Raw genomic sequence first — 27,886 nt, forward strand, 5'->3', positions numbered from 1 at the left:
TGAAGTTAACAAGGTTATTTTCGATCCGAAAAATGGTTCTTTCAGACATATTTTAGCCGTACAATTTGTTGTGCATTTTTCAAGCTAAACCGATCTTATATATGTACACGCAGAAAAATAAAAATAAATAAAAATTAGTTTCAAAGGAAAGTGCCGCAAAAACAAAGGATTTTTTCCTTTGATTTTGGGACAAATAAAAATGTCTTTGATTCAAATGCATTTTCTTTTGTTTCGTAGAAATGCTTTCCTTTGAATCAAAACTTTTTCTTTGTTCCAAAAAACAAAATGCTTTCGATTCAAAAACCTTTTCGTTTGATTTTATGTAATTTTCCTTTAATTCAACGGCATTTGGATTTCAATTTAAAAAAAATCGTTCTTCATTTCTATTTTTTGTTCCCAAAAATTCTAGTACTTCTTATTAATTTTCGTCCTATTGGAAATAAAAAGAAATCAATTATGCTTTGAAATATTTTATTTCACTGTCAGTTTTTTTTTCTCTGTAAGTACATGTTCTACCTTTCACCACTTCACATAATCGATCTTCCCTTGTTTGCATTTTTGAACCGGTTTATCTGTAAATAAAGAGTAGAACATAATACAAATTATGACAAAAATGCTAAAAAGCTCACAAAAAACGACATTAAGCTAAATAATTCTAACAATTAAAAAAAAATTTTTACATACATTACATGGAAATAGTACTTACTGAACGATATTTGTTAGCGGACAGTTGTTTCGACCAAAGGGTTTCGGCGCCAGCCGTCGTGTCTCCTTAGACCGGATCGGAACCGATTGCAACCGCTTAGCCGGAGGACTGGAACAGTCAATACAGTTACCTCTTCAAATTAGTTGGATGAAAGATTGCCCTAAAAAAATTTGTCATGTTGTTATTTAAAATTAAATTTATTTTGAAAGACCTACCTTGGAGTCCACTATCGTTTGCCCTTTCATAGCTGTCGAAACTTTCCTACGCCGGATCTCACCGTGCTGTCTAGGGGTTGCCCGGCAGGAAGATTCCGCTGAAATAAATAGGTCTGACTGGTTGTTGCAAAAACTTTTCAGCCAAACAGAAGCTGTGTCGACTATTTGACGAAAAAATACTTTGATTCAAAAAAAAAAAATCATCTAAATCACTGAATTTTTACATTGATTCTGCGTCAAAAAATAAATTCTTTGAATTCAAATTTAATATTTTGTTTTAAAACTTGGAACTTTGCTTTAAACGAAAAATAGTTCGGTTCAATATAAAATTTACTCAAATCAAGGAAATTGGATTTTGTTTCAATGTACACAAGGTTTTTGAATCAAAGATGTGTATTTTTAATTTCAATGGTACTACTTTTTGCTGCGTGTAGTACTATTTGGCTGAAAAGATCTTTTCCAAAATGGAGTTGTTTCTATAAGCAAAGTAGAAAGGTAAGTAAATGTAAAGCTATTATTACTTCCAACTTTCCAACACGTCTAACATTTACATACTTACACGATGTACAGATTATGTGGGATTTGCTTCCCCACACATTCCAAGGAAGTCATGGTTCAAACATTTTAACATGAGTGTCGATATTATTCTTGTGGTTTCTCGGCTCATGTCAAATCACTATCAGCTTGAAGCGCATTTGTTTCGTTCAGATCTAGCTACTGGCAATGTTTGTGGGGATGGCCACCACTACGTTGATCATGTTGTGTGGGCATGTGAATGTCTTATTTTCGAATAAGTATTTTAAAATGTCTGACTTTGTCCTACGCATGTAACTTTCCCCCTGCTTATGTACCCTATTAATGTTCGCTTCGTTTTGTAATAGAGCAATCTGTCATCCAACGGGTTCGACAAACACCACAGAAAAGCTAGCCAGAAAAACGACAACCTGGAGTAAATCCGAAACAGGACAAAGGAATCCAGACGGAAGACCGATTTTAAAAGTAAACCCTAAACGCTTCTTTTCCTCTCCCAACGTTAGACTTTACGCTACAATTGAGTCGAGGCGACTATTATTGGATACAGTTAAATACCTTAATTAACAAATCTATGATTTAAAAAAAAAAGTTTTCCTTGGTAGTATGAACGGTTGTCTTCAATTTGTTGTAATGTTACAATAAAACGACTTAAACAAAATGAAAATACAGGTTCCTATTATATAATTAATAGTGTTCCGGTTAACAGTGAAGTCCGGTAAATGTCATATATACTATACGGTATATGGCCAATTTCATCTTCAAACCTCGTAAGGGTATTGGATAAATCATCCAATAGGATCAAAATCCTCAAAAAAAAAAACTCGTAAGTTTGATATTGATTAAAAAAAAAAGTTGTACCTTATCAACGTCATCATATGACTGGTGGAAGCAAATGGAATGATTTTTATTTGGAAGTTAAAGGAACTAACCTGAGACGAGTGTGGACAGCAGCCGCAAGCCGGAACACTCAGCACCTTGCTCTCGTGATATCGGATTAACGGTCACCTATGACATATTATATTGGATCCTGAAATCAAGAAAAAAAAAAAATTAAAACACAAACAAGGCGTTACGTCCCTTGTAAAAACGGTAAAACCCAAGTTTTTCTTGGCTTGTTTGATAGATTTACCAAATTTATCTCTGTATAAAGCTCACATCTTTGCCATGGGTACTTAAAAATTGTACTTTTGTTTCAATTTTAATCAAAAAATATAAAAACAGCACTGTCTTTGCACGTTTGGAAACCGTTATTTATCACGCTCAACGCTTTTCAACCATTTATGGTTTTTAAATAACCATTTTAAGGCTTTTGTCCAGGGGGATGGCAGTTGGGTATATACGTCGTAAAAACGGGAAAAACCAAACCGAATTATTTCTAGCGACCTTTTGCATCCCGCACGGCAAGGAAAAATGACGCAAAAACCAAATTGCTTTCTGCAAACTTTCTCATTTTTGAGTGCAATAAGTGACTTAGGCACCATACGTCCTAAATTCAAATCATTGTGCAAAAGCTATTTAATATAAAATGAAACCAATTTATTAACAAAGATGAATTTTTATCGGGGCCTGGACATTCGGCCGAAGGCCGAATAGGACAAAAGGCCTAATGGGACATTAGGCCGAAGGTAATTTGGCCGAATATTATAAGGCCGAATGGTCATCAGGCCGAATAGACGATAGGCCGAATAGTCGTAAGGCCGAATGGTCATAAGGCCGAATGGTCATTTGGCCGAATGGTCATTAAGCCGAATGGTCGTAAGGCCGAATGGCCATTAGGCCGAATGGCCATTAGGCCGAATAGTCGTAAGGCCGAATGGTCGCAAGGCCGAACGGTCGCAAGGCCGAAAGGTCGTTAGGCCAAAGGTCGTTAGGCCGAATAGTCACTAGGCCGAATGGTCGTAAGGCCGAATGAATGCCAGGCCGATAAGACATATTAACGCTTGTTTGCATTTTGGGGCGAATAGTAGTTTGGCCGAATGGGCGATAGGCCGAATGTTCATAAGGCCGAATGGTCATTGGGCCGAATAGTCATCAGGCCGAATGGATACAAGGCCAGATTCGACCATTCGGCCTATCGTCCATTCGGCCTAACAGCCATTCTGCCTACAGACCATTCGGCCTTACCACCATTTTGCCTAATGACCATTCGGCCTAGTGATTATTCGGCCAAATGACCATTCGGCCTTACGACGATTCGCCCTTACGACCATTCGGCCTAATGACCATTCGGCCTAATGACCATTCGGCCTAGTGATTATTCGACTAAATGACCATTCGGCCTTACGACGATTCGGCCTTACGACCATTCGGCCTTATGACCATTCGGTCTAATGACCATTCGGCCAAATGACCATTCGGCCTAACGACCATTCGGCCTGATGACCATTCGGCCTAATAACCATTCGGCCTTATGACCTTTCGGCCTAATAATCATTCGGCCTAGTGACCATTCGGCCGTATATCCTTTCGGCCTAGTGACCATTCGGCCGAACATCCTTTCGGCCTTGCGTCCTTTCGGCCTAACAGCCTTCGGCTGGTTAACCGTCGGCCGAATAATCCATTCGGCCTAGTGGCCTATTCGGCCAGATAACCCATTCGGCCTAACGTCCATCGGCCAAATGACCTTCGGCCGAATGGCTTTCGGCCTCATGACTTTCGGCCGAATGTCCCAGCCTCATTTTTATCAATCGTTTGCAGCCAACCCCCTGGCAACTTGACAGTTCTGGCGAGTTTCGTGTGCCTGATTGAAATCCGCAGGTGTCGCTTGTGTACCGCTTGCTTATACTGTATTTGTTTATGCCGAGTGTTGCACTAGTGTTGCACTGGTGCACCACTAGGTGCTGTCAAACTGTTTGTTTATTCGGACGGTGTTGCACTGGTTTTGACCTGGTGTTGCACTGCCATCGGGCGGTGTTGCCCCGAAAATTTTGTCAGTGTTGCGAGAGAGCGTGTGAGTGAGCGAGGTAGCAATACACTGGCGGCGATTTGTGTTTGTTTTTGTCGGGTACGGTGGAACACTCCACGAGTGGAGAAAACAAATACAGTATTACATACTTTTCGAGCCATGCGTATGGAAAGGGCAGATCATCAAATGTGGTGCAAATCATAAAATTCGAATGAATGAAAAAAAATTTAACCGAAATTATTATTCTCATTGAATATTCTACATATTTATTTATTGTATAGGAACAGTTTTCCATAAACCGAGAAATGTTCTGCTATAATTTGAAAGTTTTGTTATACTAAAATTATCATATGTATCGCAGTTTATAAAAATCATTCGATGATTGTTGTGGTAATGTTTTGTTTTACATTTATTTTGTACGATCGTCATCAATAGTTTTGGTGGAAGGGGTTCTTTTCCCAAAAATCTGCCGTATATCAGTGAATTATTTTGATCAGTCCAAAAGTTTTAAACGTAATAAAGGACATACAGATTTATGTGTGCCCTTTATTCGACTGAACTTTTGAAAACAGATTCACTTTACGTATAACTGAACTAATTTCCAATTCTGAACGTTTTTTTTCATTTGTTGAATCGGTTAAAAGAAAACATATTTCCATGTGCGTCCTTCCGACATGTTAAGTCGCTTGATTTTCGATTTGACAGAACCAGAGAACCAGAAAAAACTGGCACACGCGATTTGTATGGGAAACGTCAAGTTGCCAGGGAGTTGTTTGCAGCCAACAACTCAGTTTTATGCACGCTCATTTTATTATAACCATTTATGGTTCTTAAATAACCATTTTATGATATTTACTTCAAAACCGCCAATATGGTTATTTTTCAACATTTTTTCTAGAAAGAATTTTAACCATTTTGATAGTTTTCGAGTATAAACCAGAAAATGGTTGAATAATTTGATATCGCCATTTTGAAAACGGTAATTGCAGCCGGACGCCCATTAAGCAAAATTTGTTCTTCTGCGGAACAGCATCTAGTTTCCAGAAAAATCGGTTCTGGAAGTCTTGGAAACTTAAGATTTGTAGGAGATGGAGAAAGGTAAGTGATTTCTTCTAATAACTTGTCGATCCCAACATCATAAACAAAAAAATTTCAGGGTACCGATTGGATGACGCCGGTTTAGGCACAGCAGATACACCAACAACATTCAACAGGATGAGGACTCACTTACCGGTCCATCGTTACCAGCCACAGCTAATGGAAGTTCAAAAGAAATTGTGTTTCACACCATCCGGAAGGAGCTGGAATGTATGAAAAACATCACCAGCGAGACAATGATTATTCGCCAGACCAGGCTCCTCCACCCCCACCCCGTTAAGGATAGCAGACTAGTGATTATTGTATTGGACATCCCGCAAGAGCTCGTTTCCATCCATAAATCCCGGTAGCGCTCGTGGGGGAATTTTACTTTTGCTACCAGTTGATTCGGCTGCTTAAATAGTATTATGTTTATAAGTATTATGTACAAGAAATAAAATTATTATCCTGATGACGTTTTTCTAAATTCCTTCGAGAATTGTAATCAATTTCACAAATCAAACAAAACAGCTCTTACGGTTAAAAAATAACCATTTTTCAATTTCTTCGGTAATGTTCCTTACAGTTAAAAAATAACCATATTTCTACTTCTCCCCGAAAAGTCATTTTATGGGTTTTCATGGAGAACTCATAAAATGGCATTTCCCGGGAAAAGGTCAAAAATGGTTATTTTTGAAACATAAATGGTTTAATTGTTTCTAGCGTGTGTATATTGGGTCATACGACCTAATCAAAACATACTCTAGGTTTTAAAACAATTAGCAAATTTCAATAATGGCGTATTTTTTTTTGATTCCGGATTTGGCTCTGGAACCGTCAGAATAAAAAAGCAAGTTTCGGGTTTCGAGTTATTCCATACGTAGGTGTGCGTGAGAACGAGCGCAATGTTTACATGCAGCTGTCATTTTGTCCTCCCTTCTGGATTCCTTCATTCGGTTCTTCACATCCGGATTGCCGTTTTTCGTGTCCGGATTGCCGTTTTTCGTGTCCGGATTGCACTGGACTGCAGATAGTACGATTTTGCTTGGCTGAGAGGTTCAAAATCGCGGCAATAATCATTTGCCCGTTCATTATTTCAACTGTTTTGTTTTCAGCCAAAAACAGCTGTTTAATGTTTTGACAACAACGTTGACAGTATTGGTGAACTTCTCGCAAAACTGACTTTTTTCTCAGGGCGACTCCGTCCCTTTTTCGAGCGAACCTAGTTTGCCTCTCGAGCAATAAATGAGCACGATGACAGCAGTTAGAGCGAACCTAGGTTGCCTCTAGTTTGCCTCCAGGTGAAAAAAAATACGGTATAAATTTAGCATTTTTCTTTCTGTTTTGATTCGTGTACGTAGCGTAATCTATGATCGATTCTAGGAAAATCATGATGGAGTGAAAATGAAAATGTGACATTTCGTTTTGGTACGGGAGTCTGCAAAAGTATGTTTGCCATAATTGCTGCCCAAGAGTTTTTCAGTTTCCGTGAACTGCGTTTGTAATAACGCAGTAGTTTTGCAAAATATTGTGGAAAACGTTAGTTAAGTTAGCTTTTCAATAGTTATTTGTTGAGTGTCCGTGTTTGCTCATGAAGGTATCTAGTGGTCAGTTGAAAATATGTGCCAGTCCTTGAAAAATATGCTGGGAGAAAACTTACTCCAAGATGGAGTAGCAAATGCATAAACCGTATTGGCCCCAGGGATCGACGGTCGACAATAGTGACAAGCAATCGGAAATTGCACCGATAGGAATGCTGAAAACCCTTATCCATTTAAGATCTACTCTCAAAACATGAAATTATCCGATGAATCTTGCTTTGGAATGGGTTAAGGATTTTGATTGCATTTTTTTTCCTCTGCACTTGTCGTCGCACCTACACATGCAAGAAAGGCGAGGCGTCTGCAAAATGTAAACAAGTCAACAGAGCAACAAGGCGATGAGCTTAAACAGTGCAGCCAGTCTTTCGACCTAGGGGCGTTCCACATAGGGGGCATTCAGGATAAAATAGCACTTCAGTATTATTAAATTTAGGCCAATCGTTAGTTTTAATAAGGTAGGTTTGAATTCTTTATATGACTGTCATAACCTGAACTAAAAGTTTATTGTAACCGACAGGCTGCGTTAAAGTTAATACCTAAATTACAAATAAATAAAAGGAAAAAAGTTTGATTTTTTTGTTGAATCAGAACCTACATATGTTACAGTAGCTGTTGTAAAAAAATGTATCTCAGCAATAAGTCTGCCGGTTATAAAGATGAGTTCGGCAACAAATCAAATTTCAATGTTATGGAAGAAAGCCAAAATTCTTGGAGAATACATATAATTTAAATTTATACCTCAATCGAACTACACCAATTTCACTTGACTTTACAAGTCCAACTTAGCTTGACTTACATAAAAAATATTTTCAAGGTATTCGATATAACATGTTAAATAACTTCGTAAATTACAGAAATCTTCAGTATGCAGTGGTACTACAAGCTTTTAGCACGCCGACCGCACTTGGTTCTTGTTTCGGTTGGAGTTTTTTCTGTGGCCTGTATTGTGGTGGCTCTGATCACCAAGAAGCTTCCGGACTTTGACGATCCCACACTCGGGTTCGAAGCTCGGGGCACCTCGATCGGTAAACGTTGGACCGCATGGCGAAACCTGCTAGAGGAAACCAGTCCCTCGGGTCGTCTGTTGGCCAATCCAAAGGAACTTATGGAGCAAAACATGATAGATTTAGGCTCAGGTTTCCGGCATACCAAGCGGAAGAAGGATCGCAAAAAACACTCGGGCGGTAGAAAACGAAACAAGTATAACAAAAACATACGTATGCTTAAGGAGTTGGCGTTCAACAAATCGACCAATGGGGAGCTGATAAGCTTTGAGGAGTTTGACAACGACACTTTCAACAGTCGACACGATAACTGGGAGTACGGTAAAAATATGTCTTTCTATGCGGAGGAAGTAGGTAACAAGACCATGGAAAAGAAACGGGCCAAATGGTCTACTTTGCTGAAGCTGAACCCTCCACCGGACTCCGTCGAAATGCATATCCCGGCAGATGGGTTCTTCTGCGAGTCTCCAAGTATGTAATAAGCATATGATTATTTTTTTAAATTAAGAATGTTAACCCGTCTCTCTTTTAGATAAAGAATACGCGCACTTTGTGGTTCAACGGGTCAATTACAACCTGAACGATACGCTGTTCGAGTTGAATGCGTTTCTGGCCATGTGCGATTTAGAGCAGCGTATCGTTAGCGCTGATTATTACCCTGGAATCTGTCAGAAAGAGCTGACCAGCGACAATTGCTGCCGACCTTGGTCCATCGTGAACTACGTAACGTTTCTGTCCAACAAAACATCCTGCTTCGAGCTTGATGAAGAGGATATAGCCATGGCAAAAACATTGCTGTTCGATTGCTTCCAATATTATCACAATATGAAACTGAGCAACGACTGCATACGGTCCAGATGCGTGGTGCCGCAGGAATGCAAACAACACAATGCAGTATACAATATACTGCACTATTTAGCGGATTCATACTTCATTAAATTGAATGTATGTATTTCATATTAATTTATATTATTTGGATGAATGTATACCTTTATGTTTATTTTTGCACAGGAGTCGTCAGAGTTTCTTAACGCATCGATGATTTTCTTGCCGATCGCTAGGAGCACCAAATCGATGGACTTTTATCATAGTCTTCAAAAAGAGTGAGTACCTACTGTTATTTCAAAACATGCAGTCAGTGAAAAAGTTAGTAACCAAAAACAATTTTCACCACAATTTTAATGATTTGCTTCATACAATGAATGTTTAGGAAAAAAATCACTGACTTATAGTATTTAAATTTGCCAAGAGAACCAAATCGATATTTTTCTGAAAAACTAAGTTAACGCATGTGTTGAGCCCATTTAATTTTTCATCACCAAAATTTAAAGGGACAAAAGTACGTAATCGTATGAGAAACAAGAGCTTAATTCATCAAATTTTAAAGGAAAATACTCAAAACGAAATAAATATCAAAAATAGCAAAAACTGTGAAATCAAAGATCGACTATGACCACTTTTGGTGTTCCCGTGTGCATAAGCGTCGCGACGCCTTTTAATTAGGTTACTAGACATTGTTGAAGGAGCACACTCTCAAATCTCCTAATCTGCTATTTTCTAGATTCCTATTGTTGCCTACTTAACTGTTTTTCATAGGAAGATTTATGAACCTTCTCTAAAAATTCTGTATGAAGTTGAAAGTCGTCGATTTGACTCTCGTACAACATGAGTGATTCTTTCGGGTTCAATACCATATTGGAAGCAGTTATCGCGGGGCAGTCCCAATTTTTTCACGAAAAAATGCATATCATAGTATAGGATGCTCAAACAATCCATTTGAACATCATTGAGTTGAGAAACTCCAAGCTTTAGAATCTACAGACGAATCGTTAACTCGTTATATAACCTTGATCCTCAAAGAAAACCTAAAAAAATGAACTTCATACATAAAAGCATAAAAGGCAACGAAGGAAGAAAGAAGATATTGAGTTCATGTGGCATGTGCATCCTAAAACATGAATTTTCTCAACTCTTCAATATTCCAATTTTGAGCATCCTCTAACATGACTTGCAACTGTCTGTCACGAAATTGGGTCGGCCACGCGATAACTGCTTCCAATACAGTATTCGCATTCGCAGGAACTTCGGTTGGAGCTACGCGACAATTCACCGTTTTATGGAATAATAGTCATTCAGAATTACAACACCTTTCTTGTGAATGATTGTGTTACACTTCCTGCCTTATTATTCCAAAAGAAGCTACATCTTCCAATTCGTTGCCTCAGATTATCAAATCTCTTAAAATAGAAGACTAACCCCCACAGAATGTTGAAGGTGCCCTGGCTGAACCCTGCGGACTGTGTGGGGAATAGGGGAAGGTATGTTAGTCAACGTTTACTCACAGTAGTCTTCCAGAAATCAATCATTTTCACCAAGTCATGCTTGACTACATTCAGAGCCAAAAAATCAAAGCAGTCAAATTTTCCTTCTTCAACCAAATCATACAAACAATCATGCATGACAACGACGCTTCCGTATTTGAAACACTTTTGCGATACATGATGAGGTAAAAAAGGACGCAGACTATCAGCAACGAACGTCTCTATGCTGATTTCTTTCCCTTGACGACGTTCAACCTTTAGGATCATAACTGATATGTATCCGTTCTGAGCGATCTATGTAGGCTATCAGATGATTTTTTATTTTTCGCTTTGCCTAGAAGGACAAAAACATGACTAGGTAACCGCAATGAACTGTCCAGCATGTGCTACAGCTTTTTTGAACATGTAGTCCTGGTATTTATTCAGATTTTTCCTTTTGAAACATTAATGATCGTCTATCAATAACGAGCATTATCAACAATGATGCGAGGATAGACGTTCGGGAATGATTGAGGGAGCGACGTTCAAAATGTATCACCAAGTATGTCGATCACCGTCGATAAGCCACGTGACGAATAGCAACGGTAGCCTCCGATGGGGCATGGTATATCTTCTTGTATCAAGTTAGTGTTGATTTTCGACATATGTTCAATGGGTACTTTTACCACGTGCGTATCACAGCACTCGGAGGAAGCATCATTCTAGCTAGAAACCATTCCTGATTGCTTTTCTTGAGCGATTTTCTGACCATTGACTCACAGATAGATACAGCGATCTCTACGATCCATCCATAAACATGAGGTGGTTTAGGAGTATTGTTAGTTAATTTGGGAAGGGTTAACCCTGGGAGATGCTAGGCCAACATTGCGGATTATGAGTTTGTCCTACACCACATAGCTTGGTTTCAAAAATGAACTAAATACACTTTTGTGAAGTCTTAGAAACCAAAAGTTAATCAACAGAATAAAGCACCCAAGTAATTTAATCCTATTTTGAACCTATGATAACTTTTCTGACAAGAGGCTTTTGATGATTTGGGATATAGTACGTCTTTTTCCGTTTATTTTTGTTGGAAAGGATGAAATATTTTACATTATAATTTTTACTACTGGACTGGCCGACGATTTGGGTCATTGCATTTTCTTTATAAAACAATATTTCTAATTTTTAAGATAAAACGATTGAAAAATCATTGCCTGCACAAGTATGTCTCAACTTCAGTTAACATATTTAGCAAGGAAAGAAAAGTGAATACTTAGCTTAATAAATATTCTTGACATTGTATTCGAACCCGGAGCTCCAGCCTTTTTTTATTCTCAAAATCCATTTGCAGCCCACTGTCATCAGGCTGACCTTTTTCCACATGCCATATTGCGTTCAATACTCGTAACGCAATTTCATACAAGTAATATGTTACCGTTGGAGTTTTCAGCACATTGAATGCAAGTTCTCTAAACGAAAGCTCAGGTTTCCCGAAATAAATCTTTGTGTCGCCATTTTGTACATATTTTTTCCAACTCACACCAACATTTCACACATAAAAAACACCAAATCACACTATTTCATATGAAATTTAACTATTTCCGACAACAATTAACGACCGCGCGTCGAACCAACCAGCCGAAGGGAATTTATTCTGCATATTACACCAGAAATCGGCAAATTCGATACACCGTTTGGAGAAGAACGACTTTCACTTGGCTGTGTTGCCTGCAAGCCTAGCAAAAAGTATTCTTCTCACATCCCGGCAATGTTATGCAAACCGTGTGGAGTAAACAAACCGTGTGGAACCGTGTGGAGTAAACAGAGGACTGCACCAGCTGTCAAATCGCATACAAACGCACCGTACCAAATTTTTGGTACCAGAACGTCAGTGTGGTTCCCGAAATTAAACACTTCACCCCATAATAGACTCGGAATAGGGTACCATTTTGGTTGCCAAACGCATCTGTTGTTGTCATACTGCAGATTTAGAATCAATTTTAACAAGGATTATAGTGAAAACTCTGCATTTTGTGCCCAACCATCATTTATTAACGTTACCAAAGATTCCTTTGATTGACATTCCCGAGCCGCAGATATCATTTTTAGGATTACTAAAAAATTGCCTCTGGTTGAAATTTTTGCAATAAGGACGCCATGTTGCCCCTATAACGTGTTTCACTCGTTTATTTTTTCTTCTTCCTGCGGGTTTCTTGACTGAAAACATGGTACGGGAATTTTTGTTTTCTTCAGCCCCTTGGGAGTAAAGCCCTAAAATAAAAGTGCGGCAGACTGTTACCGCGGAGTTCCAATCGAACTGTCAAAAGTCGTTCCAATCGAGCATAACCATTTTTACCACTCTCGCTTCAACCGCCAACTGGAACAGACGCCAGGGAAGTGATAACCAATCTTTTGCTGTGAAATTTTTTATTGAATCGCGACACGTGTTCTAGAAAAAAAAATTTTTTTTTTTTTTTAACTATCCAATAACGGATGGTGGTGTAAGATTGTGACAAGAGTGGATCCACAGTACGGTATTTATTAATCAATTTAAATAACATAGCCTTAAGTGAATCTAAAAACTCATCGAGAAATTAAAAACCGAATGCAAGATGGCTTCCGTGGGTTTGAGGAACATTCAGAAATGAATGCTTCATCAGACCCAGCCAACGAAAAAACGGAAAGAATAGGAACAAGAAGAAAACTAGAAAAAAATCTAAGCGACTCAGAAACAACGACGAAGAAAATAAAAGAAATGAGAAACAAAAAAGAAAATAAATCTGACCAAAAGACCGACGAGGACGAAGAACCTCAAAGACCAACCAAAAAATCTAGAACAGAAAAATCCGAAACATTCAAATATGCTGGAAAATGGAATGAGAGCAACAGAAAATACAAAACTTTCTTTATCGAAAAAATTCAGGAAGATAACAAAGACGAAGAGGAAGAAAACAAGAAAAACCAAAAACAAGAAAAACCAAAATTTATCCATCCTATGGAAATCGCCAAAATCCTAAAAAACATTGGAGTAAAAAATTATAATGAGCTTAAAGGAGCAGGGCCAGGTAGGTTCAAAATAAGCTTTAATTCCCCTAAAGATGCAGATGTGCTTATCAATTCCGCAATCTTGAAAAATGATTTCAAATATCGAGTTTACGTACCTAAAATGTTTCAGGAATCTATTGGGGTCCTAAGAAACATACCAATATCTTTTACTATACCGGAGATTCAGGAAAATATTGACTCAGGAAAAAGGAAGATAATTAAAATCGAAAGAATTAAAAGGATGAAAGATAAGAAACTAATTGATACAAACGCGATTAAGATCTTCGTCGAAGGCCAAGATCTTCCCGAATCAGTAACTATCTACGGTATTCCCACAAAAGTTAACCATTACATCTTTCCAATTAAACTTTGCTCGAATTGTTGGAGATACGGCCACAAAAACAAAACCTGTAAAAGCAAACAAACTAGATGCGAAAACTGTGGTCAAACCCATGAAATTAATGACTCACCATGTACACTTTCCCCTAGATGCTACCATTGCTTAGGTCCACATATTGTAACGGACAGAAACTGTCCCGAAAGAATAAGGCAAGATAAAATTAGATTTACAATAGCTACCGAAAAACTCACCCTAGCAGAAGCACTCAACCGACTTCCGAAAAACAAAACTACACAACCACGAATCAATTCTCTACAAAGTTTCCCCCCTTTAATAAATAACCAATCACAAAAACCTACAACTTCAAGAAACCTCAATCCACCAGAATTATTAACACCCACACCACCAAAGCAACAAACCATAGAAATTGATAAAATCACTGAAAAACTTAAACAAGACCTCCTTAAACAATTGAATATCACAAATATCTTCAACAAAATGAAAGAAATTCAAAGCTCTATTATTAAACATGCAAATCAAACAAAAAGCAAAAAGGACCCCTTTGACTCAGATATTTTGCTGATCGAAATAAGCGATAAAATCAAGAAGCTTATCAACCAAGAACAAAAGCTATAGAATAACATCAACACCCGTCGTTATTACGGAATACTAGGAAGAACCGGAGTTGATCTGCACCAGAAGAGTAATCCATTGGATGCCCTTCTGGGAAAGTAAAATCTAGTTCTTCCTTCGTATTCCTAAACAAATCAAATATAACATCAATTACTCTGAGGAAAAATTGAAACACCTTAACTTTTCATATCAAAAGATTACCAAAATGTCAAGTCTAAGAAATCTTAACCTTATACAAAACAATATTACAAGCATCAGACCTTCAGATACCAGAAAAACACTCAAATATTTCCTCAATAAAAACAAAGTGGACATAGCATTATTACAAGAGATTTGGATGAAACCTGGAGAAGAATTCAAATTCCCCGGATATAAATTCATAACATCACTGAGACCGCAAGGTCATGGTGGAGTAGGTATTTTAACGGCAAACAATATCAGATACGAAGAAATAAAATTCAACAGCATAGATCCTATTGAAGCAATAGCCATAAAAACTCTGAACACTTTTCCCAATCTTTTTATAATTTCAATTTACATTCCTCCATCAATTAGAAATCAAGATATAAAAGAACCCTTAAAATCAATACTTAGTAAAATAGAACAATTGAACATGACAACAATACTTGCGGGCGACTTTAACGCTCACCATGAGACATGGAACCCGCAACAAAATTCTTGCACACGAGGTGAACTCGTTTCACATCTGTTCGACGATACCGAATTGATATTGCTGATCCACTCTTTTTTTCTATTTCTGCGATAGCTGATTTGGGCTCCCGTAGGGTACCACTGTAAAAAAATTACAGTATTCAAGAAAAAAATGAGCATTGTTCTACATAAGGATTATTTATCGACTGAAATTAAATCGGATGAACAAGCGGAAAACATTGAAAGATGGTTTAATACAAAGTTGTCAAACAAACATGTATACCAAATATTATTATCGGATTATCTATTGTTTATAAAACAAAAAATTGTGTTTGCCTTGAGCTTGGTCAATCAGCGGTCAAAATCACGGAAAAATGAATAGTAAAAAAAACCTGTTTGCGATGGGGTCAATTAGCGGACAAATTCACGAAAAAAAATGAAAACCTGTAGTTGTTTAAATAAGTTTAGAGTTCGACGACACGGTAGCGATCATTCATTGAATATTGGATTTCGTGCTATGTTTTGCAGTCGGAGTTATCCGTATAAAGTTTAACTGAAAAGCGGTTAGAGTGTAAAAAACCGTCAGATTTTATACTGATTTGACAGATCGCATAAATTTCGCTGTTATGAGTGCGCAGTAGACTGAGTCGATTTGGGGTCATTTTTTAATCTCTCAAACCCTGGGGTCTTAAAAGCTTTGTTTTGGTCCAAAACGGATCCATGATTTTTTGCAGAATTTTTAAGTAACGTTTACATGAGTAAATCTGAACTTTTATGTTTGTATGGGAAAATTGAATATTTTGTACTGAAAAATCAACATCTTTTTTGTTTCATCTGTGAAACCGAGCCTGCTAATGGTTTTTGTGCCAATTTATAAAATCTTCAAAGGAAATTTTCTGCTGAACAACTTTTTCAAATGTCATAGCTTTGTATCTTTTCAGGCAAAAAAGTTATTAGCTGTTTAACAATTGTATGTCTTTTGGTGTTGATAAACAGTAAATTCAATTGACACCACTGATTGTGCCCCGCGATGAATTGCATGGAAAATGATCATGCAATATCTCGCTAGGCACTCAGCAGCGGTGTCAATTGAGTTTATTGTTTATCAGCACCAAAAGACATACACTTGTTAAACACCTAATAACTTTTTTGTCTGAAAAGATACAAAGTTATGACATTTGACAAAGTTGTTCAGCGGAAAATTTCCTTTGAATATTTTATAAATTGGCACAAAAATCATCAGCAGGCTCGGTTCCACAGATGAAACAAAAATGATGTTGATTTTTCAGTACAAAATATTCAATTTTCCCATACAAACATAAAAGTTCAAATTTAATCATGTAAACGTTACTTGAAAATTCTGCAAAAAATCATGGATGAGTTTTGGACCAAAACGAAGATTTTAAGACCCCAGGGTTTGAGAAATTCAAAAATGACCCCAAATCGACTCAGTCTAGTGCGCAGTCCAATTTGTTGCGATGCGAATGGTATTATTTCCTATAATAGATTATTCACCGTACACAACTCCTTTTTTTTAACTTCTCATATACGATTTGTTACATTTTAACGACAACATAATTGAATTCGACCAGCATAAAAAGTATCAAAGACGCATTTATCGCATCAAAAATCTTCGTCATGCCAAATTCATTAATTCTCAGGCTATGGAAAAATGTGTTTTCAATAATGTAGATTGTTTTTTGTTTTGTCTGGGATTTTAACGCTCGTAATTAATTCAATTTCAATGAATACTAAGAATAATAATATTTCATTCCGATGACTTCATGTTTTGTCCTCTCTTGCAAAATAATTATTTGAAGATTGATTCAAGAATTTACTTCTTAACTTTTCAATGAAATTAGTGAGTAAGAGTAAATTTTTTGACTGTGTTTACTGCTCCGGCTAGCCTACCGCACGGAAGGCTACCGTCGCGCGATTAGAAATTTTCCCAGAACCGCAATACTAATGAACGATGGATCTCCCACGTTAATAAAACCTCCAGGGACCCCAGAATCAGCTATAGATTTAACACTTATATCCTCAGACATAGCAGACAAAGTAGAATGGAAAGTCTTAGATCAAGAATTCAGTAGCAACCATAAAGTAATATCATTTAATATCATCGACTCCTTCAAATCATCCGAGAAGAGAATTTTTATAAATAAAAATAAAGCTATTGAACAAATCAACACAATCAACCCAGATTCAATCAAAAGCCAATATGACATTTCTACAGAGATTAACGACAAAATAAAAAACTGTACATATACCCTCGACTCATCAAAATCCCCAAAACCTTGGTGGAACGAGGAGATAGAAAAACTTATGAAACTAAAAAATAATAATTTGATAAGATACTTTAGGAATCAAACTCAAGAAAACTACCTTGAATTCAAAAAATCGAAAGCCAAATTAAAACAAATGATTAGGAAAAAATCTAGAGAAAGTTGGACAGAGCTTATAAACTCGATAGATCCGCAAATGAATCAAAAACAACTGTGGGACACCATTAAAAGAATAAGTGGAGGATACCCATCAAAAAATAATCAACATGTTCTAAACGATACTAATTTAGCTCATGAATTCATGGAGTTAAATTACCCAGAAAATACTGATAATATTAATTACACTCCCCAACCAACAGATAATAAGATAGTTATTAGTTACAAGGAAATTAATAAAATGATAAAACAGAAAAAAGAAAGGTCAGCTCCAGGTATGGATGGACTATCATTTTACATGCTCAAACAAATCCAACCCGAACTTTTATCTATAAGATTGTTGAATACTTAAACGTAGTTGCGAACAACGGAAATATACCAGAGGAATGGAGAGATATCAAAGTCGTCCCGATACTAAAACCCACAAAAAATCCGAATTCTCCGACATCATATAGACCAATTTCCTTACTAACAGTACTTATAAAATTAATAAATTTCCCTGTAAAAAATATCCTCTGTAAATACTTAGAAAATAACAATCTGATTCCACAGTTCTCTTTTGGATTTAAACGTAAAGTATTAGCCATCAATTGTGTAAATACCCTTATATCATATATACATAAAAGTAAAAGAGAAAACGAAGTAACATTAGTAACCTTTTTAGATCTATCGAAAGCATTCGATAATGTAAATATTCAAAAACTATTAAATATCCTAGACAGAAAGAACAAACCGACGGAAATTATAAATTGGATCTACCATTATCTATCGAAAAGAAAAGCAATATTGAATCTCAACGATGGAAACAATATAGTAAGACAAACAAATAAAGGACTCCCCCAAGGGTGCCCTTTATCCCCCGTTCTATTCAACGTTTACACACAAAGTTTACATGAAATAACTAACAATAGAAAAATACTCATCCAATTTGCCGATGATTTCACGGCAGTAGTTCAAGCTAAGTCTATAGACCAAGCTACCCAACTCATGAATGAATTCCTATCGGAGATAACATCCAAAATGACAGAAATAAATATGAAAATCAACCCCGATAAATGTGGAGCAATGGTTTTCACAAATAAGTTACACCCTTCACTTCAGTTATACATAGATCATAAAAAAATAGATGTTAAAACAGTACATAAATTCCTTGGAATACACATAGACCATAGACTAAACTTCAATAAGCATATAGATACAATAGTCACAACCGCAAAGAGAAAACACAACATCCTCAAAATGATCACCAGACGAAAAAACGGAGCCCACCCTAGTACAATGATAAATCTTACAAAATCTATAATTCAACCACACTTAGATTACGGCCTGACAATTATCTCATCAACATCCAAAACATCCTTCAAAAAACTTGAAACATTACAACATCTATATATACGTACTTCATTGCGATATTTAAAATCAACACCTAATAACGTTATTCTTACAGAAGCAGGAGAGCTTCCGCTCAAAGAGAGCAGCCTATTTAGCACTCAAAGAAGTAGCAAAAACAATCTACAATAACAATAGCCCGATAGTTAAATTCCTGAACGAAGCCATCCACTCAGAAAACATCCATAAACATAGATCTCACTTAGAACAAATGGCAAACATAAACAAGTCCCATCTTAAACAATTATCAAAAAAAATCCCATTACTTAAATCAAATAAAGTTAGTATAAACTCCCACATTTCATCGCTTTCAAAAAAACAACTCCCTATATCAGTTCAAAAGCAAATGGTATTAGAACTAATAAAATCTAAATACTCACAAAGCCATATCATCTTCACGGATGGTTCTAAATTACAGGGAAGACCTGGCTATGGATTCTACGACGAACGTGATAAAACATCAGTCAGTGGTAGACTAAAAACACAATTCACAATTATGAACGCCGAACTCGTAGCAATCCTTAAAGCTATCGAATATATTATAGAAAATAAATTTACAACGCGACAATTTTAACCGATTCAAAAAGTGCAACAGAATTACTCTCACATGACACTTCAGGAGATAATTATCTTATTGCGAAAATACACCAGATCATCGACCAATCAAATATAGGAAGCCTCAATATTCAATGGATCCCAGGACACATTAACTTGATCGGTAATGATAGAGCCGATACGGCGGCAAAGCTAGGAACGACCATGAATAACATCAAAGAATTAGCCCTAACATTAAGCGATTTACTGCTTAATATTAAAAACGAAACATGGTGCATGTGGAACCAGGAATACAAAACCATATCAGTAGATAAAGGTGCTTACCATTTCAAAATAAAATCCAACGCTACTCCGAAACCATGGTTCCATAACATGAACCTTTCAACAGACGATACTATAATATTATCAAGACTGAGAAGCGGTCACATAGCGACGAAAGACAGGCTTAAAAAATGGAAACTAATAACAGACGACAATTGTGACACTTGTAAAATCACTGAAAATATTTCCCACATACTTTACGAATGTATCAAATGGAATAACTACAGAAATAATATCCCCTTCTTGAAAAACAGAACAGAATTAGAACAAATACTTAAAAAAAATGACCACGATGAGATTAAGCTTTTGGCTGAATTCATTAAAAAAAACTAAAGCAAATGTATAAATGTAAATTTCAAATCGATATCAACAAATACTGTGAATCTATCTCGTGTATACGGTCCCAAGCTATCACTCTGTTAAACGGTTAATTCAAAAATCGCGAAACGTTAATATTCCCTTCCTACAACCACTTAATTCACAACAAAACTTGGCTGTCATGGACCAAAGGTCTGCGCCAAAAGCGAATGAGAGAAAAAAAAACCATTTTTACCTTTTCAAATTCGTGGGAAGTATTGTAATCTGTGTGACTGTGACTTTCAATTTTTTAATTGAAATTAATCAAGAATGCAGAGAAAATTCATTGGAGCAAAACGGAAAGAAGCACTTCATTTTTATTTTAACAATTGACACAACGGAGAACAAATTAAATAATATTCACTAAACGAAAATCAACTTCACAATCTGCAACACAGCTGCACATCAACAAGAAGTCATGCGAATGTTTACGGACAGTGTTGAAAGATTATAGAAGCTTTTTCGGTGCTGCCAAATCGGTGAGTGTGCTGCACTTTTATTTTAGGGCTTTAGTGTGGAGCACATCTCTCAGATTTCCCCTCTTGTTGAGGTGGAGCCTGGAGCACATCTCTCAGATTTCCCCTCTTTTTGACAGATTTAAGCTTTTTTCCTCAGATTTAAGCTTTCATCTCCTATGCTTTCAAGGCAAAAAAAAACTTAAATCTGAGGAAATAAAAGTGTAATCGTGTAACATTGCCGGGATCTGCACAGAGGGCGGCAACGTTACACGATTTGTCTATGTGTATCGTGTGACCAACATCTTTAAATATGTGCTCGTGAATCTCGTTTCTAAGCTTTTTTTCCTCAGATTTAAGCTTTTTTGCCTTGAGAGCATAGGAGATGAAAGCTTAAATCTGAGGAAAAAAGCTTAAATCTGTCAAAAAAAAAGGGGAAATCTGAGAGATGTGCTCCACACGGTTGGAATAGAAATGCCGGCCTCTGGATCTGCATTTAGCAAATAGATGTTGGTGATATCGTTGCAGTGACCTGGTGTTAGTGAATCTCGGTTTTAAGCTTTTTTTTGCCTTGAGAGCATTGGAGATGAAAGCTCAAATCTGAGAAAAAAGCTTAAATCTGAGAAAAAACTTGAATGTGATAAAAAAGAGCTTAAATCTGAGATATGTGCTCCACACGGATTCTATAGCATTGCAGCAGGCGCTATCGGCTTCCACGGAATTCCGGCGACAAAACACTAGCGCCAAATGAGGATTGACGGGTTGAGATCCAAGCTCGAGTTTGAACTTTTTTCACGCACACACATGTACCAGTGCAAATTGCATTGTTGTATACAATATAAACTTAAACATTGTGTGAGTGAAGTTACGCTTGATTTTCTAAGTATTAGTGTGATGATGTGCTTCCACTCAAAACTTGAATGCAAAGCTGCAATGCTTGTGTGGGAAGCTGCAAAGCTTGGATCCCATCTCGCAGGGCGGCAGCACCATAAACATTGTGTAGGTGACGCCAACGATTTGTTCGAAAAAACAACAGCCCGACTATCTTGATACTTGGTGATCTTTTATTGCAGCCTTGTGGCAATAATATAGCAATAGCAGACAACCCTCGGGCATTCGATGCTCGCACAAACGAGGAGACCCGAGATTACTGGGTTTACTATTTATGCGCCTTTTGAATTAGGTTCCCTCAAGCTTGTAACAGGAGATGAGTGAGAGCCATGCGTTTGTTTTCGGATTCGCTGCCTCGAATGTAATGCTTCGTGAAGCCGGGTCACGTGAGCGTTTGCATCATCGGTTTTGTCGTTTAGCAATCTTTGCTTTCTAGTAAAGCGTTGAATGAGAGAAGGTTGTTAACTACTCTTTATTTAATTCAATGATTACTATCTAACAGATCCAAACACTCGGATGTTCCGGCACTTTCCGAACGCTGTTTTTTTTTATTTGATTAATCCATTTTTTTCTTACAGGAATCTGGCGAACGATTTAGTGGCTGTCGTAGCGATGGATATGGGCCTCAAAAATGCTCTCTTTGACGAATGTTTGTTACGCGACGGATGGTTAGTCGGGCTGGGCGGTATGTTTGTGGTGATCTCGATGTGGCTATATACCAAATCCCTATTTGTCACAATAATGACCGTGATTGCTGTGATTTTTTCACTCGGGATCGCATACTTTATCTACATGCTGATCTTCGAGCTGTCGTTCTTCCCGTTTATGAATCTATTAGCCGTAATAGTTGTAGTTGGTAAGTAGTGATCGAGCTGTGAGTCATTTGCGAATATTGGCCAGTGACCTTCAAATTTTGTTTTTTTTTAAGGAATTGGAGCAGATGACGCATTTATATTCCTTAAGATTTGGCAGTGTGTTCTTCAAGAACGACGAAAACTTACCGGGGGCATTGTGGCGCTTGGATCTTCTTCTTCCTCGTATGTGGTAGCTGACGGTTCGAACAGCCGATCGGACACGCTTGTCGGTATCATGGCTTGCACCCTGAGACATGCCGCATTGTCAATGCTGGTAACGTCGCTGACCACGGCTGCGGCATTTTATGCATCGTATGTCAGCTCGATTACCGCTGTTCGATGTTTCGGGTGAGAGAAATCTCTAGTTGTGGCTTATATAATAGAGTTTTAATGATTATTGGATTATACAGACGTTTGAGAAACCGTTCAAAAAACTTCTTCATCCATTTCAGCATTTTCTCCGGCACTGCAGTGATGGCCAACTACCTGCTCATGGTAACTTGGCTGCCGGCGTCCGTTTCGATAGCCGAGCGCATATCTTGCTTCTCCTTGATGAAACCGTTCGAAGGCTGGGCCGAAAAGCTTAACTATCCATTTAAGGCCGTTAGTCAATTAGGAAGAAAACTTGAGGACGTGATTATATCATTAGTAATAGGTGTTCCGCTTCTCTGGATAGCATTGTTAGGTGAGATGGGATGGTGTAACAGTTGCGACAGAGTTGATGACGCTGCTCTTTTTTTGCAGGTATAATTGGTGTTCTAAGTGGTGTTACGGTTCTCTACTGGCCAAAACTACGGCTACCGGACTCACCTGATTTTAAACTGTTTATCAGTAGTCACCCTTTTGAAAAATATGATAGCGAGTACAGGGATATGTTTTGGTTCGAAAAGATATACAGCGTAAGTGAATTTTCTCAGGTGTCACCTTTGTTGGAATTATTTTTTTTTAAATTGCATTTCAGACATCGGACACTTTCAAGTTACCGCTGCGTTTCGTTTGGGGCGTGCTCCCAGTGGACCGAGGCAATTATCTGAACCCGGAGCAACGAGGTAAGTTGTACTTTGATGAAAGTTTCAACATGAGCGCCCCGGAATCGCAACAGTGGATGTTGGGGTTCTGCAAAAGTCTGAAGAATCAGACATTCTACCAGGTGAGCTACGGACCTCTGCTGCCGAACTGTTTCATCGAAAATTTTATCAATTGGATGACGCGTCGGTGTAACGACTCTATGGGAGAAATTGACCGAACACCCTGCTGTGAGGTTTCTTCATTTCCGTTTGCACCCGATGTTTTTGATATGTGTTTGCCCGAGTCTATCTCTAGCTTGTATGAAACACCGCGGGAGTTTTTCATACCTGGGGTAGCGGGGCCTAAATTTGCCAGACAATCGTTCGTGAATAGTAGCGGAGCGTTAGCACAGGTGAAGGCTGTTGTGATTGAGTACGAAAGCAATCAGGTTTTCACGATGTCCTATTCAGAGATAGATAACTTTGTAAGAACCGTCGAGGAATGGTTTAGTCAGATGCTTCTAGAGGCTCCATCGGAGATGAAGAATGCATGGTTTATCAGTGAGTTAGAGTTTTTTGACCTGCAAGACACGTTGTCTACAGGGACGATGGTTGCCATTTGTATGGCCATGATAGTTGCATTACTAGTTTTATTGTTAGTGACATTGAATGTATTGATTAGCCTGTACGCTATTGTGACTGTTACGTTTACGATACTGACAACCGTTGCCGTTTTAGTGCTACTAGGTTGGAAACTGAATGTGTTAGAGAGTGTTGCCGTGAGCACGGCGATAGGATTAGCTGTAGATTTTAGTCTGCATTACGGTGTTCATTATAGACTGTCGACCGAGTCGGACCGGAAGTCATCGACGCATTTTTCGTTGACCAGAATGATCGGGCCAACAGCAATGGCTGCACTTACTACAGGAATAGCCGGGGCCTTAATGCTGCCCTCGAGTGTGCTTGCCTACATTCAGATAGGCGTTTTCTTGGTTATAGTTATGTCAATTAGTTGGATATATGCTACGTTCTTCCTAATGAGTCTTTTGCGGGTGGTCGGCCCTCAGTTTGGATTTGGACAGTTTCGGTATCCGAAATTTAGATCGAATTTACGGGATGGTGCGAAGGCTCAGGTAGAGTCCGGGAATCGACTGAATCATCACCATCAGAATACGGTTTCCGAACAGCTGTTATCTAACTCGAGCTCGGCAGCTGGGGAATTGGTAGGTTCCGAGTCCCATGAACTTGATTCTCTCACGTCCAACTCGATTATTAAACCAATTAACTTGGACATTTCCAGACCGATAAATTTCGATAGGGCATTTAAGAAAAAGTATTCCCTTCCACGGGAACAAAGTCCATCGACGGCCAGTGCGATCACCGTTGTACTACCGGATGATGTTGATTCCAAAAGTGGATAGGTTGGTAATGTTAGTATTAGAAACATGTGATGCTCAAATTGATCTTGACTGGCTTAAAAGCTAGGAGCTTTTTGGACCCCTACTAGGTAGTACTAACGTACTAATTCTTCGCACGGACTTCCTGTTCCAAAATTCGCTTAGGTGACTCATTCGGCATGAAAGTGGTTAAGCAAATGAAACGAAACCAAATGGCAATCTTGTTTGGACGAAGTAGTTTTACTGATTTTCTTGACAATAAAATTTCTAACAAACATCGGCTAACGATTCTATATTTAAAATTTGCCACGTTAGTTAAAATTATCTTGTAACATTATGGTGCCCAAACACGGTAATTTGCAACATTACAGCTATAGGCAAATCTACGACGATAGTTGCAACCTACCTAAAGGTGCTGAATTAAATTTATGTGTCGGATCTGGGACGGTTCCAACGTGAAAAAACCTCAGATTCCGGTTTTCGGATCCAAAAATAACTTAACACGGTGATTACAAGAACTTCACAGTCCGTTGAGCAATGCAAGCTCGGCTAGCTTAATCAAGATGTACTTTCTACCGATGAGGGAATTTCAAAGATCATTTTTACTTATAAACTACTGACTGGTATTAATAGGGATGATCAATCCAACATGTATGCTTGACTATTAATGGAATATTATTTTTGAAAACGATTTTCTCGGGATGAATCATCCAAACGGATGAAAATCCTTGCAAAAAAAAAAACGATTTTCGTTACTGGGACTGGAATTCAAAGCAAGCGTTTGGAGTTATGTGCCCATAGAATATGAGAAATTAAGATCTATCAGATAGCCAAAATGAGAAGTAGAGTAGACTCGGAGGTTGGAAGTACCGTGCCAAGATCCAGTTACTTTGCTCGGAGCTACATTAGTTTTGGTAGCAATAGATATTTTATGAAGTTACTACTATACTATACACTGAAAAGTGTCAAAAGCTCAAAGAAAGAGGTGACAGGAAAAAAACAGTTAGACATAATTCTCGGTAGATGCCAAACTAATGTAACTTTGTTACGTTTACTTTTTGAGAATATACTTACTCTTTTATTCGCAGCATGTTCGTGAAAATGTGTTATGTTTTCAAAATAAAACCAATTTGAAACTGAAAGGTATTTGCTGTATCAAAATCGTCTCTGAAAGAAAGCCCCTGTAGAGCCATGTGAAGGGTATGTTATCACACTTTGGATATATAAGACAGCAAACAACCGTCCCGGGTTCTTGGTCAAAGCGGTAGGCGAGATGGCTGACATCCGTTTCAATCTGGCCAAACTGTTTCCCGGCCACAAGATGGTGCAGAATACTAGGAGCTGTTGTTCACAATAACGTAGCAGAAAGCAGGCATTCTTTCCTAGAAATAGGGAGTCATTTGTTTACTAGAGGAGATAAAGGTATAATAGCCACCTTAAGGAGGACGCTCATTTAACCATAGAAAACAACTATAATATGTGAGTTACAGATAAAGATAAAAACGTTTAAAAATGTATTTTAAATTTTTTTGCAGAAAGCTGAATACTGTAGTAGGGGCATAATGAGAACCCTCCCTGAGGCATGAGCGTTTTCTGCCGTAGAATCTGGCAGTGAATTTGACTCGATGAATTCAACTGAATTATAGAGCTACAGCTTAACTAGTTTCATCTGACGATTTGGCATAATGATAAGATGTCGGAGAGGAATCAAAGGACTCGAGTTCGATTTCTGTCGTGGCATTTTTTTTAATTACCATTCATGATCATGATTGGCAAATGAAAAAAAATCACCTCGAACTCGAGTCTTCTGATTTACATTCTCCGACACCTTTCCAATAGGCTGAATCGTCAGATGTAAACTAGCCAAGCTGTAGCTCTATAATTCAGTTTAGTTCATTTATTTGAATTCGGTACTATATTCTATGGCAGAATATGCTCATCGCGCCCCGATTAATGGTGCTCTGTTTGCCACGAATCGTAAAGATTAAGTATAACGCGTTTTAAAATTGATTATAGTGAAAATTCAAACATTTAATACCCACCTACCTATCTACCTAAGGGCCCGGCGCCGATTTACCAACGCATAGGGCTGAGATAAAAGACCTCCACTGCTGGCGATCCGGAGCGCGTCTTCACTTGCTGCCAGCCAAGGTTTTCGTCAACTGTGCGGATTTCAGTGGCTAGACTACGCTGCCACGAGCTTCTGGGCCTGCCTCTTTTCCGATGTCCATCTGGTTTCCAGTCAACCGCATCTCTGCAAATCTCGTTTTCATCTCTTCGCAGCGTGTGCCCAATCAATCTCCACTTACGTTCCCGAATCTCGATTTCTAGCGCCTTTTGATAACACCGGCAATGTAGTTCCACGTTTGAGATTCAGTTGCCTGGCCACCAAACGCGAATGATATTCCGCAGGCAGCGATTCACAAAAACTTGCAATTTTCGCGTCGTCAGCGCATATGTGCACCAAGTTTCGCACCCGTACAACAATACGGATTTGACGTTTGAGTTGAACATTCGGATCTTAGTTCGAAGAGAGATCTGGCGTGACCGCCAGATGTTTCGGGGACTTGCAAACGACATTGACCTTGAGACCTGCTGCCTTGGAACTTTCGGTGAGGTGGTCGAGTGTGCTCTGCATATCCGGTTGTGTTTGGGCGAGCAGAACAGTGTCGTCAGCCAGGTCAAAGTCGTTCAGTTGCTCCATTGTTGAAGGATTCTACGGCAATCCTCGGTTCGGTGCACAGTCGATCGATCCAGTCAGACTCTCATCCATTACGATTAGAAAAAGTAGCGGTGATAAGATGCATCCTTGTCTCACTCCAGCAGTTACCGGGATTGGTTCGGACAAGACACCGTCGTGCAAGACCTTGCACGAAAATGCCTCGTATTGTGCTTCGATAAGCTGGACTAGTTTCTCTGGGACTCCTCGTCGCCTTAGAGCCGCCCAGATGTTTTCATGGTTAAATCGGTCAAATGCTTTTTCGAAATCAACGAACACCAGCAGAAGAGAGTCCTGGAATTCGTTGATTTGTTCCAGTATGATTCGTAGCGTTGTGATGTGGTCCACACATGATCGTCCGGATCGGAATCCAGCTTGTTGCCGTCGGAGTGTAGCGTCGATTTTCTCCTGGATCCTGTTCAGGATCACTTTGCAGAGTACTTGAGAGTTGTACAGATCAAAGTTATGCCACGCCAGTTATCGCAC

The 27,886-nt window shown here is 38.3% G+C and overlaps 1 protein-coding gene across 1 annotated transcript; it reads left to right on the top strand.

Moving 5' to 3' along the window:
* Window positions 1–6,864: 6,864 nt before the first annotated feature.
* Window positions 6,865–25,823, top strand: LOC129740443 (protein dispatched). The gene is made up of 9 exons (XM_055732116.1): window positions 6,865–7,493; window positions 7,893–8,513; window positions 8,575–8,987; window positions 9,054–9,145; window positions 22,002–22,279; window positions 22,352–22,625; window positions 22,730–22,962; window positions 23,022–23,176; window positions 23,239–25,823. Exons 2-9 carry the CDS (start codon window positions 7,904–7,906, stop codon window positions 24,703–24,705), a joined length of 3,522 nt encoding a protein of 1,173 aa, XP_055588091.1. The 5' UTR covers window positions 6,865–7,493; window positions 7,893–7,903; the 3' UTR covers window positions 24,706–25,823.
* The last annotated feature ends 2,063 nt before the right edge of the window (window positions 25,824–27,886 follow it).

The sequence above is a fragment of the Uranotaenia lowii genome, chromosome 1 (assembly GCF_029784155.1).
Source record: "Uranotaenia lowii strain MFRU-FL chromosome 1, ASM2978415v1, whole genome shotgun sequence".
In the NCBI taxonomy this organism is placed as follows: Eukaryota; Metazoa; Arthropoda; class Insecta; order Diptera; family Culicidae; genus Uranotaenia; species Uranotaenia lowii.